General features: G+C 40.6%; 1 protein-coding gene and 1 pseudogene across 2 annotated transcripts in view; both read left to right on the top strand.

The window, feature by feature from the left end:
* The window catches only part of LOC117462133 (zinc finger SWIM domain-containing protein 5-like), a 78,761-nt gene that overhangs the window by 55,081 nt on the left and 10,774 nt on the right, over positions 1-12,906 (top strand). Inside the window, exons 7-9 of one of the 2 annotated variants that reach the window (XM_034104216.1) lie at positions 6,531-6,707; positions 9,840-9,986; positions 10,081-10,218. In XM_034104216.1, the coding sequence (XP_033960107.1) occupies positions 6,531-6,707; positions 9,840-9,986; positions 10,081-10,218 (462 nt within the window). Of the gene's footprint in view, positions 1-5,098; positions 5,133-6,530; positions 6,708-9,839; positions 9,987-10,080; positions 10,219-12,906 lie in introns of both variants that reach the window. The other variant, XM_034104218.1, reaches the window with a different exon arrangement.
* LOC139435560 (zinc finger SWIM domain-containing protein 5-like) lies at positions 1,950-4,490 on the top strand (annotated as a pseudogene).

Genomic DNA, 12,906 nt, shown 5'->3' with positions numbered 1-12,906 from the left:
CTCTCTATAGGATTTGTTATGGCAAATCATAACAACTCAGAGAATCGTCCTACAGTTCGATTCAAGATAATAAAATGGAAATAGGCGGACATATTTAGGTCTTTCGGTAACTCAATATTCCATTACATTTGTATTCAATTTATATAAATTAAATATATATTTATTAAATGATATCAATTAAATTCATAAGGGATACAAATGTCAGGATCTACTCCAGTGGGCTGTGTGTCAAATGATGACATGAAAACGTAAAAGTAAAGTGTGAATAAGATTAGAGTTTTAATATTTGAAAATATGATCTACTGATAAAATATTGATTACATAAAAAGACAAACGCTAACACTTTCTGAATGCTCTGTGAGCTCAAGAATTCTAACTATTACATTTTTTTTTATTATTGATTGGCTTAGGTTTTCTTATTTATATTTTTCTATTCTTATTTCTTAGAAAATGTCAATTCCAGAAAAACAAAATAAGTCTGTCAAACTGAGATGTGTTGTTTTCTAATGTGCTTCGGATCTTAATAGAAGATTATGAGAAGGCTTGTTATAATTTAAGGCTCGTGCATAAATGTTTAGTGTGACTTTAAGTTCATATTTTATTTCACATTGACATTTTAACAAGGCTTTTTACCATGGTGACCTGGTGAGCTGAGAATAAGCTTCACCTCCCACATCGCCTCCATTATGAGCAGCCATTAGTATTGAGTGCTGGTCAGAGCTCAGAGCTGCAGCAACCTAACTATTTCTAGAGACAGGAAATAAAAGGTAGACACAGCCAGATTGAAAGGTTTCAATATAATTCAGACATGTCAAATTACCTTTTATGTTCCAAGTATTATTGGTAGTCCGTTCACAAGATCTGGGTAGAAGCTAATATAACGGAAACGGGAAGCGTTGATGTTGAACAACTTAACTTTAGGAAACCAAGGAACATGGTACGTGTTGAGCTCATCATGTGAACTCTTGCAAATAATTATTCATAACGATGGAAACTCATTTAAACTTAACTTAAACATTACATTTGCAGTTACCTGTTGCATTATCAACTATAAAAAGTCAGGATGATTAAATGTGCATCCAACCGAAGACTTTTCTTTGTGATTGAATGTTGAAGCTCACTCATCTTCTCCTTCTTCCTCCCCAGGGTTTCACCTCAGTGGCACAGTAACTGAACCCGCCACATCTTCAGATCCAGAGGTCACCCACAAGGTGGCCATCAGCTTCGACCGATGCAAGATCACCTCCGTCACCTGTGGTTGTGGGAACAGAGACATTTTCTACTGCGCCCATGTGGTGGCGCTCTCTCTTTACAGGATTCGCAAGCCTGAACAGGTAATGTACAAAATATATCTATATGTCTACAAGTGCATTTGCAAGGATATGAATAACCTGTTTATGAGGCTAATCCTGGTTCCGATTTGTATTTTGGATATTGTGTTTTTGAGCGCAGATACATTTGGTTATTCATATTTATCCCTTTATTATACTATTGTCATTACAACCATGCAGAACAGTGGGAGACAACAATGTCTCTTTTATTACCAAAAGACAAAACTATGTTTATTTAACGCTCCAGATCTTAAATGCTTGTGTGATACGGCCCTTGGCTTAGGTTTATACATGAAACAGTATCAGGTTTCTTTTGGGGTACTTTGGGGGGTGCATATATATATTTTGTTCACTGGATAAGTGATGTTTACATGTACACACATATAAGAATATTCCAAAAAACTGGTCATAAACTTGCTGTTGATGTGAACACTCAATAAAAAGTCACACAAATGTCACATACTGCAGGAGAGGGCTACTTACTCTTCTGAAAATGTCATAGACCCAACTTAAAATAACAATAAGTTTTTTAGTTGAAACTTCATACATCAACATCTCCTGTGTGTATCTGATACAGGTGAAGCTGCGGTTGCCTATCTCAGAGACGTTTGTTTCCAGATGAACAGAGATCAGCTGCAGAAGCTGGTGCAGTACCTGATCACGGCCCACCACACCGAGGTGCTGCCCACCGCTCAGAAACTGGCAGACGAGATCCTCTCCTCCAACTCTGAGATCAACCAGGTCCACGGTGAGAGGAAACATGTGTGGCAAACTTTGAGCTCATGATATGTGATTTAAAAACATCTTTATCCACCAAGTCCACGTTTGAAAAGTTTGATGTGCTGTCCATCCCACGGCAGTGATATCTACACAGCAAACAGGCCAGACTAAAGCTTAAGACTTTAAACATGCTACGTCATGCGTCAGAGTCCTGATTTATTCGTCAAAGCAGCAAGTCAGGCTTTAAATGACTTGTTTGATTTCTTAGTTCCTCCTCTCCTGTGACTACCTCCTTCCAGTGGCAGGAGAGCATTGAAGAAAGCAGGGGGAAAAGAGGTCAAGGATGAAATGGATGCAGGAGAAGTGTTAGAGATAGATGTGTGCAAAGGAAAGGGACACTGAGAGGAAGAGACGGGGAGAAATGGCTCTCTGGAACACGGGAAGGAGAGGAAAGATGAAAGAACCGAAACATTTACCGAGATGAAAAACAAGAGGAGAACTTCAACAGACCCGCGTCGGGGAAAACGACAAAGCATACACATCCTTTCACCAAACAAAACTTTACTTCTGCGTCTCTATTTCATCCTCCGCGCTAAATGTTGACATTCTCCAGCTCTCCTGTCCAGGAAGCCCCGCGCTGTGTTTCCTGTCTCTGTTTGACAAGGGGGATCCTGGGGGTTGAAGTTCAGTCGTTCATGAGCGAGGCTTGCTTTGATGGGGGAATAATGTTACTGTTTGCTGTTGCGTACTCTTAGCCGGTTGGAAACACATCTCTGGGCCTTCCTCAGCTCGCTTCCTGCTAGATCAAAGCAGCTTCCCACTTCTGAGCATATCTGCATTTCCCCGAAGTATAACTCAGGCACACAGTGCAGAACTGAAGAAAAATAAAGTTGGCCAATATTTTCTTACGGCATGATTAGCCTAAAAAGAAGCAGCTTTTCTCAAATACAGGTGCACTGCAACTTCAATGTAAAACAAATTGGTATGAAAACATTATCCGAGTACCAACTTGGATTGGATTGCTATAAGATCTGTTGTTGTGTCAATGTTTGTGCCTGTAGTTTAATTTGTGTGTGTATTTCCAGGCGCTCCGGACCCGACTGCAGGCGCCAGCATTGATGATGACAACTGCTGGCATCTGGATGAGGATCAGTCAGGGAGCAAGTCAAACAGTTTCTGTCACAGGGAGGATACTATGGCTCTGGGAAGCAACTCAACTCCATGTTCGCGAAGGTAAGGGCACCGCCTCTTCCTGTCTCTGTCACAATAGATCTTTTTATTTCATTACTATTGTCAAAATCATCAATCATGACACAAATGAGTAAAGTAATTGTTTAACTCTAAAGAATATTGTCTTGAGGATTTCTTCTTGACAATTTTTACTTCTTCTACTTAAGTGGTTTAGTATTGGACTTAGTTAAAACTTTGGGGACTCACAGGAGATTAAAAAAAGACAGTAGTCAAATCAATGTCCTGACTTGTAGAACACTAGTATGGCTCTAGCTAAATTCTACATTTCCCATACTCTATAGTGGCTATTGAAAAACGATGAATGTATCGTAGGTACCTGAAAATATATCTTCACCTTCCTCTAAATCAGTTAAATGCCCCTTTTTAAAATAATGAAGTAATTTCATGAAGTTGTTTAAAATCAATCTATCATATTATATCCTTCTTTCAGAATTTCTTCCGACTCTTTCTTACTTCCTCTTGAACCCACCACTTATTCACTTCTTTCAGAGAATACAGTGATTCACAGACTTTTAAATTGAGACACTCTTCCCTTGGCATCCATTCAACTTTGCGTCTCTTTTAAAAGTATGGTTTCCCACCGGGAGAATTGCACAAGAACATCTTAAGATCTCTTTAACTGTAATATTCAAACTCAAGGCATTAACAAGTCTTGAATATGGTTTTGCAAGTCGATTGAGGATTCATAAATGTCCTTTTCTTAGTCTTTTTCTGAGTCCAACAAGCTCAACTTTACTCAGACATAGATTTTGAGCACTTTCTTATTCCAAGTGGTATTCATAAGGGTTTATAATATCTGGAGTGTAACCTCATGTTGACCCTAAAGGATCCTCTATGATGGGGCTGTTTCGAGACATCATGCTTTATATGTTCAATTCACTCTGAAGTCAAATAAGTAGATGCAAGCCAATACCATATACAATATTTAAAGGGACTTTTTGTTAGCTATCCTTTTCTGGCTGTTACAAGCATATCACACTGACTCCAGTTCAGTACTAAACAGACATATTTCTCTTTCCGGGTCCTTTATAGGTGAGGGAGATGCTACGAATGCGAGACTCCAACGGAGCCAGAATGCTGACGCTCATAACAGAACAGTTTATGGCAGACCCTCGATTGTCGCTATGGAGACAGCAAGGGCACGGCATGACAGACAAGTGTCGTCAGCTCTGGGATGAAACTTGGTAAGGAACAGTCGGAGAAAAATGTCAGAAAGAAACACATTGTAAAGACGAGTTATCTTCACCAGTGTGCGTCTGTCCACAGCTAATGTCAAAAACTGATGAACCCATCAGCCTCAATTTTCTCTTACTCCTCAGTAGCAAAAGGCATTTCCAGCTATCAATAGGCTACAAACAAACTTTACCTACTCAATAATTTATTTACAAACACCCAAAATACAATTACACGCCACATAATATTTTTTGTTGATTAAAACTGAACTCCATAGATAATGTAATCTAATTTGAAACCTTCTGATTCATTTCAAACTTGATATGTTCAGATCCACTTATGTTAGGCACAACATGAGATAAATAAATCCATGTTTTTGTTTGCTTTGTTACAATCTTACCGGCAAGGGAGTCGTGTATGGGGTCAGAAAGTCCAAGTTTGGCCCACAATTTGGACAAGGATATTCTCACCAACAGTTTTTTTAGTTTGTATCTTCATGTTTAAATGCTTAACAGTTGCTTGGCTAAAAGCATCAGCTAAATGTAATAAAGGAGGTGGTCACACCAGAGATCTAGACTCTACTTAGTGTGCTTTCCCAGTTTGTTTACGAGTTGGCCACTCAGCTATGTTGCTGGTCAGACAGCCAGGCCCACAGAAGTGTCCGGCCTGTCAGGTACTCAGACAAATGGACAGTCACCTTGTTCCCTCCAGTCAGTGAGCTATTAGGTCCTCCAGTCAGCAGCTTCTCCTCCTGCTCTCCTCTCGCTCCTCTCACAGACTGAATAATAAAGGCTGCCGATCAATAGGGCTGCTCAGCTTTTCTGCAATCAATCCCAGCATTTAGGAGGTCAATGAGAACACTTCCTGGGTGAGCGAGGGAGATCATGACACAGACAGAAATAACAGCCAGACACTCAGGGTTTGCCGCCTGATCATTTTTCCTCAGAGATGCAGACATCTGACAGTTGACCCCGCTCCAGGTCTGTGTATGGAGAGCAGGTGCTTAAAGTGTAGTGAAGTTAATGGAGAAGGCCAGCAAGCTTTTGACTCTGGCTTTAATAAACGGCCATGGCAAAGTCAATGGGAGAAACAAAAAGCAGCACATTCTTCAGCTTTTTAGGCATAATAAAATGACTACTATTAAAACCACTTATTTTAGTTTTTTTGCCATATTATTTCTATTTGATAAGGCTTCAATCAAGGCTTCAAGCTTTCTGAATTAATAGATACATTGTTTGTCAATGAAATATCGGAAAATAGTAAAAATGCCTATATGCCTTTTTTAATTTGTTTATTTATTCATTTCAAATAGTAATAGTACACAATCTTGTACCCGAACATTACAGGCAATGTCCTGCCTGTCCTCTGTCTCCCCCTTTCACTCTTTGTCTCAATAAAGGCAATCTCTAGCCCCAAAAATATCTTTTAAAAATATACAGATTACTGTATGGACTCTAAAAGAAAAAATCTAGTATGAAGAAAGAATGAACCGTTTATCCTTACATTTAAAAACTGAAATGAGTTGGGCAGGAGTGACAGCATTGAGGTTTCTCTTGTGATCAAGGAATTGTAATGGCAAATTGATTACTTTTATAAAAATAAAAAAGCTTCATTATGTTTGTAAGTTTTGAGGAAACATTAAGGAAAAGCGTATTTTTTAGTATTGGTAGAATTCCGCCAGCTTGGACACTTCCCTGGTCCAATATTAGACAGTACAACAAAACCTTCCTTCCTAACCACTGACTGCCTCTCTAACCCCCCAGGTGCATTGTGGGTGTGCGTGGTGCTAAACCCCCACTGTAAGAGCGAGGAGAAGACCGGCTGGCTGAAGCAGCTGAAAAAATGGGGCGACATGGACATCTGCCCGCTGGAGGATGGCAACTACGGCAGCGAGCTTCCTAACATCACCAACGCTCTGCCGCAGAGCAGCCTGGCACAGGGTCAGCACAGACACACATTCTACTGCGTAATCAAAATATGAATACACTGCCTGCACAGATATGATAGGACCACATGGCGCTTTTACTGACCCTGTGTGTGTGCTGTTTTTCACAGACTCTCTGACCAGGCCGAGGAGGTCGGTGTTCAGCCGGGCCGTGGAGGCGTGTGACCTCCACTGGCAGGACAGCCACCTCCAGAGGATCATCAGCAGCGACCACTACATGTCTCCATCCTACCAGAGGGAAGGGGAGAGCCTGCTGTTCAACCCCCAGGGCCTGCCATTGTGGCTCGGTAAGCAACCACACACACACACACACACACACACACACACACACACACACACACACACACACACACCACACACACACACACACACACACACCACACACACACACACACACACACACACACACACACACACATACACATACACATACACATACACATACACACACACTGTCATATTGGGATTATTTCAGTCCTCAAAAAGTGTTTCCTTAATTTTTCGTCATTTTCAAGAGGAACAACAGTGTTTACTTCACATACACAAGGCAAGGCAAGTTTATTTATATAGCACTTTTCAACACAAGGCAATTCAAAGTGCTTTACAAAAAACGAAAGACATTAATAAAATGGCATTTAAAATCAGTCATTAAAAAGAAAAGCTAATAAAATAAACATTAAAAGAAAAAATACATGGATAAAAGTTACAGTGCAGTTTAAGATATGAATAGTTCAATTAAACGCAGCAACAAAAAGAAAAGTCTTCAGCCTGGATTTAAAAGTAGTAAGAGTTGCAGCGGACCTGCAGGTTTCTGGGAGTTTGTTCCAGATATTTGGAGCATAATAACTGAACGCTGCTTTACCATGTGTAGTTCTGACTCTGGGGACAGAAAGCTGACCAGTCGCTGAAGACCTGAGAGATCTGGATGGTTCATCATTTAGCAGGAGGTCAGAAATGTATTTTGGGCCTAAACCATTCAGTGCTTTATAAACCAGCAGCAGTATTTTGAAATCTATTCTTTGACACACAAGAAGCCAATGTAAAGACTTCAGAACAGGAGCGATGTGATCCACTTTCTTAGTGTCAGTGAGGACTCGAGCAGCGGCGTTCTGAATCAGCTGCAGCTTCCTAATAGATTTTTTAGTGTGACCTGTGAAGACACCATTGCAGTAGTCCAGTCTACTGAAGATAAAAGCATCGACAAGTTTTTTCCAAATCCTGCTGTGACATTAGTCTTTTAATCCTAGATATGTTCTTTAGGTGATAGTAGGCTGATTTAGTAACTGTTTTAATGTGACTGTTGAAACTCAGGTCAGAGTCCATGACTACACCTAGATTTCTGGCTTTATCTGTTGTTTTGAACATTGCACACTGAAGCTCAGCGCTAACTTTTAAACGTTCTGCCTTGGCTCCAAAAACCATTACCTCAGTTTTATATTTGTTTAATTGGAGAAAGTTCTGACACATCCAGTCATTGATTTGTTCAATGCACTTACTCAGTGTTTGAATTGGAGCATAGTCTCCTGGTGAAATTGTTACGTAAATGTGTGTGTCCTCCGCATAGCTATGGTAACTTATTTTGTTGTTTTTCATTATCTGAGCCAGTGGTAGCATGTAGACGTTAAAGAGAAGAGGCCCCAATATGGAGCCTTGAGGTACCCCACATGTCATATTTGTCAACTCAGATGTGTATTTACCTATAGAAACAAAGTTGTTTCTGTCCTTTAAGTAGGATTCAAACCAATTTAGAACTGTTTCCGAAAGTCCCACCCAGTTTTCCAGTCGGTCCAGTAATATGCTGTGGTCAACAGTGTCAAACGCAGCACTGAGATCTAATAATACTAACACTGAAGTTCTGCCACTGTCTGTGTTTAAGTGGATGTCATTAAAGACCTTTACAAGAGCTGTCTCAGTGCTGTGGTTTGGACGAAAGCCTGACTGGAACACATCAAAACAGTCATTTAAATGCAAAAAATTACTCAACTCAAAAAACAACTTTTTCAATGATTTTACCTAGAAATGGCAGGTTTGATATGGGCCTGTAATTGTTCATTACTGAAGCATCTAGATTATTCTTTTTTAAGAGAGGTTTAATGACTGCAGTTTTCAGGGCCTGTGGAAAAATACCTGAGTGAAGAGATTTGTTTACTATATGAAGTAGATCTGAGGCCATGCAAGGCAAAACATCTTTGAAAAATCCTGTTGGAATAATATCAAGGCAGCAGGAGGAGGACTTCAGAAGTTGTATAATGTCCTCTAGGTTTTTATCATTAATCTGATGGAATTGTGTCATGGTGTTTGACTTGATGTTAAGTGGACACAGAGACAACACATTTGCTGCTCCTGATGCAGAGGCACTGACTGCTTGTCTGATTTTCTGAATTGTGTCAGTGAAGAATGTGGCAAAATCATTGCACGCCCTGGTGGATAGAAATTCAGAGGCTCCTGACACTGGGGGGTTAGTTAGTCTGTCGACAGTAGCAAACAAGGCACGTGCGTTGTTTTTGTTTTTGGTAATGATGTCAGAGAAGGACGATTGTCGTGCGTTTTTCAATTCCAAATTATAAAGGCCAAGTCTCTCTTTATAGATTTCAAAGTGAACCTGGAAATTTGTTTTTCGCCATCTGCGTTCCGCTTTTCGACATTCTCTTTTTTCTGTTTTCACGGTCATGGCCTTTCTCCATGGAGATATTTTCTTGCCAGACACTTCCTTTACCTTAGTTGGAGCAATGGCATCTATAACATTTTGAATTTTTTAATTAAAATGATCTACTAGCTCATTTACTGAGATGTTAGCAGGGGCAAGTGTGGAAGAAAAATTCTGAGTAAGTATTTTCAGTTAAATATCGCTTTGTGGTTATCTCTAATAACAGACTCTAATTTCATTGAAAGCCGAACCAGCACACACACACACACACACACACACACACACACACACACACACACACACACACACACACACACACACACACACACACACACACACACACACACACACACACACACACACACACACACACACACACTAATTCCGCTGATATTGAGGCCAGTATCTGCAGTAAGCAGCTTCCAGCTAAGATCTGTCGGATTCTGCAACTTAAGCCAGCTATCTGTGTGTGTGTGTGTGTGTGTGTGTGTGTGTGTGTGTGTGTGTGTGTGTGTGTGTGTGTGTGTGTGTGTGTGTGTGTGTGTGTGTGTGTGTGTGTGTGTGTGTGTGTGGTGTGTGTGTGTGTGTGTGTGTGTGTGTGTGTGTGTGTGTGTGTGTGTGTGTGTGTGTGTGTGTGTGTGTGTGTGTGTGTGTGTGTGTGTGTGTGTGTGTGTGTGTGGACTCTGTACAGCAAAGCGTTTCTTTGGTTGTGTCAATGTCACTCTGTTCGTGTGTGTAAAGCTGTGCTGACTCTCCTTCATCTCACACACAGACCACGTCCCGACGGCTTGCGCTCGCGTCGACGCCCTGCGTTCCCACGGCTACTCCAGGGAGGCATTACGATTGGCCGTCGCCATAATCAACACACTCCGCCTTCAGCAGCACAGACAGATGGACATCTACAAACACCAAAAGAAAGGTACGCCACATACACATTTGTATTTAAATATATGCTGTTGTTTGTTTTCCGGAGTTAGTTTAATGTTTTTTTAACATTTATCCTCCACTCTCAGATCTCCTCCAGAGGGGCGTGACCTCCACCACCAACCTGGAGGGCTGGGTGGGTCATCCCTTAGACCCGATTGGCTGTCTGTTCGTCACCCTCACCGAAACCTGCCGTGTGGACGACGACAGCACCATGGATACGGGAGGTAGGAAAACAAGAAATGGTTTCTACTTTTGAAATAGTTCTCTCTATAGGATTTGTTATGGCAAATCATAACAACTCAGAGAATCGTCCTACAGTTCGATTCAAGATAATAAAATGGAAATAGGCGGACATATTTAGGTCTTTCGGTAACTCAATATTCCATTACATTTGTATTCAATTTATATAAATTAAATATATATTTATTAAATGATATCAATTAAATTCATAAGGGATACAAATGTCAGGATCTACTCCAGTGGGCTGTGTGTCAAATGATGACATGAAAACGTAAAAGTAAAGTGTGAATAAGATTAGAGTTTTAATATTTGAAAATATGATCTACTGATAAAATATTGATTACATAAAAAGACAAACGCTAACACTTTCTGAATGCTCTGTGAGCTCAAGAATTCTAACTATTACATTTTTTTTTATTATTGATTGGCTTAGGTTTTCTTATTTATATTTTTCTATTCTTATTTCTTAGAAAATGTCAATTCCAGAAAAACAAAATAAGTCTGTCAAACTGAGATGTGTTGTTTTCTAATGTGCTTCGGATCTTAATAGAAGATTATGAGAAGGCTTGTTATAATTTAAGGCTCGTGCATAAATGTTTAGTGTGACTTTAAGTTCATATTTTATTTCACATTGACATTTTAACAAGGCTTTTTACCATGGTGACCTGGTGAGCTGAGAATAAGCTTCACCTCCCACATCGCCTCCATTATGAGCAGCCATTAGTATTGAGTGCTGGTCAGAGCTGCAGCAACCTAACTATTTCTAGAGACAGGAAATAAAAGGTAGACACAGCCAGATTGAAAGGTTTCAATATAATTCAGACATGTCAAATTACCTTTTATGTTCCAAGTATTGTTAGTCATAGCCACCTTAATGCACACATTAAGATCAGAATCATTCCCTCTCTGCATGTCCACTTTTGTACTGCCATTAGTAAGGTAACTTGCTGTCCACTAAGCGAAAGCCATGTACATGTACTTCAGCCAAACACATACTCGACCTCCCTCACAATACATGGGTCAAAGAGCTTAATTTGCCAAAACACAGGGCATAATTCTTCGCACACTTCACCAGCGGTGTAATTTAGAGGTGAGCGGGTACACCAGTAGTGACTCATTAGACAACAGACTCCATGTTCTTATATCAGGAGCGGGCACTATTGTGCTGCAGACAGGCCATAAACCAGCAGAGCATGAATGGATCGTGCTGAAACACCCTGATCATTTAGACTACACTCTCTCTCTCTCTCTCTCTCTCTCTCTGTGTGTGTGTGTGTGTGTGTGTGTGTGTGTGTGTGTGTGTGTGTGTGTGTGTGTGTGTGTGTGTGTGTGTGTGTGTGTGTGTGTGTGTGTGTGTGTGTGTGTGTGTGTGTGTGTGTGTGTGTGTGTGTGTGTGTGTGTGTGTGTGTGTGTGTGTGTGTGTGTGTGTGTGTGTGTGTGTGTGTGTGTGTGTGTGTGTGTGTGTGTGTGTGTGTGTGTGTGTGTGTGTGTGTGTGTGTGTGTGTGTGTGTGTGTGTGTGTGTGTGTGTGTGTGTGTGTGTGTGTGTGTGTGTGTGTGTGTGTGTGTGTGTGTGTGTGTGTGTGTGTGTGTGTGTGTGTGTGTGTGTGTGTGTGTGTGTGTGTGTGTGTGTGTGTGTGATCCCCATTTGCATGTCCCACCCTTTTTTCACCAGTGGCTATGCAACAGAGTAGAATAGGGGTTGGGTTTTCCCCATTGTTAGCAGGCTACAGGGAACTATTGTCAACCCAAACAATGCTGGCACACTCATTGGTGCAAGTGTGTGTGTGTTGTGGGGATAGAGTGAATGATTGTCTTATGTTGTTTTGGGAATTTGAGAATGTATATGGCTATTTTCTGAGTTTTGGCTTAGCCCGGTCACCATGCTTTATTTCCCTCTGGAAGACAGCTGGGAACATCTGTTAAAAGAGGCTGGGCCACAAGACTATGCATCGACCAATGAAAATGCAGTTCACTCTCTGATCAGTTCAAATCAACCAATCACACGTCAGCACACATACAAAACAACAAAAACTGATAGCACTGGGGTTAAGCCTGTAAAAATCAGTTTCCACTTTTCCCTGGATTTCTTCACTGACACACGCACTTGCAAACACATTCGTGGAATAAGCGGGATTGAGGGGGATCTATTGCTCACAGGGGATTTATGGATTACAGAATTATGGGGTGGGGGAGACAGAGAGAACAAATGGGCACCAATCAACAGCTGAGACTCTCGTGGCATCTGTTCTCACTTAGAGCAGCCGAGCATTGCTGTAGGGTTAGTGTCCAATTGGTGATCAGTTCAACATGGATACTGTGTTCATATGTAAAGAAAGCGTTATAGGTATATATACACCGGTCATACAAGTATAATTTTCTCTGAAAATGTAATGGGAGGTTCACCCCAAATTCAAAAATACATATTTTCCCTCTTTCCCGTTGTTTTTTTTAATTAATAAATCAACATTTGAGTCTTTTGTAAATATAACACTAGAGATGTGTGCCTTTTCTTCAATATTGGAATATATATATTGGAATTATATGGCATTCATATATTTATCTTGGGGCAAGGTCTCTTTCATCTCTTTCCAGAAATGATGACTGTCACTCAAGTACAGGAACTATTATCTTTGTTGTGATCTTTTGGGTAGGCTCATCTCGACACACAATA

The sequence above is a fragment of the Pseudochaenichthys georgianus genome, chromosome 17 (genome assembly GCF_902827115.2).
Source record: "Pseudochaenichthys georgianus chromosome 17, fPseGeo1.2, whole genome shotgun sequence".
Taxonomy (NCBI): domain Eukaryota; kingdom Metazoa; phylum Chordata; class Actinopteri; order Perciformes; family Channichthyidae; genus Pseudochaenichthys; species Pseudochaenichthys georgianus.
This window is presented reverse-complemented; position numbering and strand designations above follow the sequence as displayed.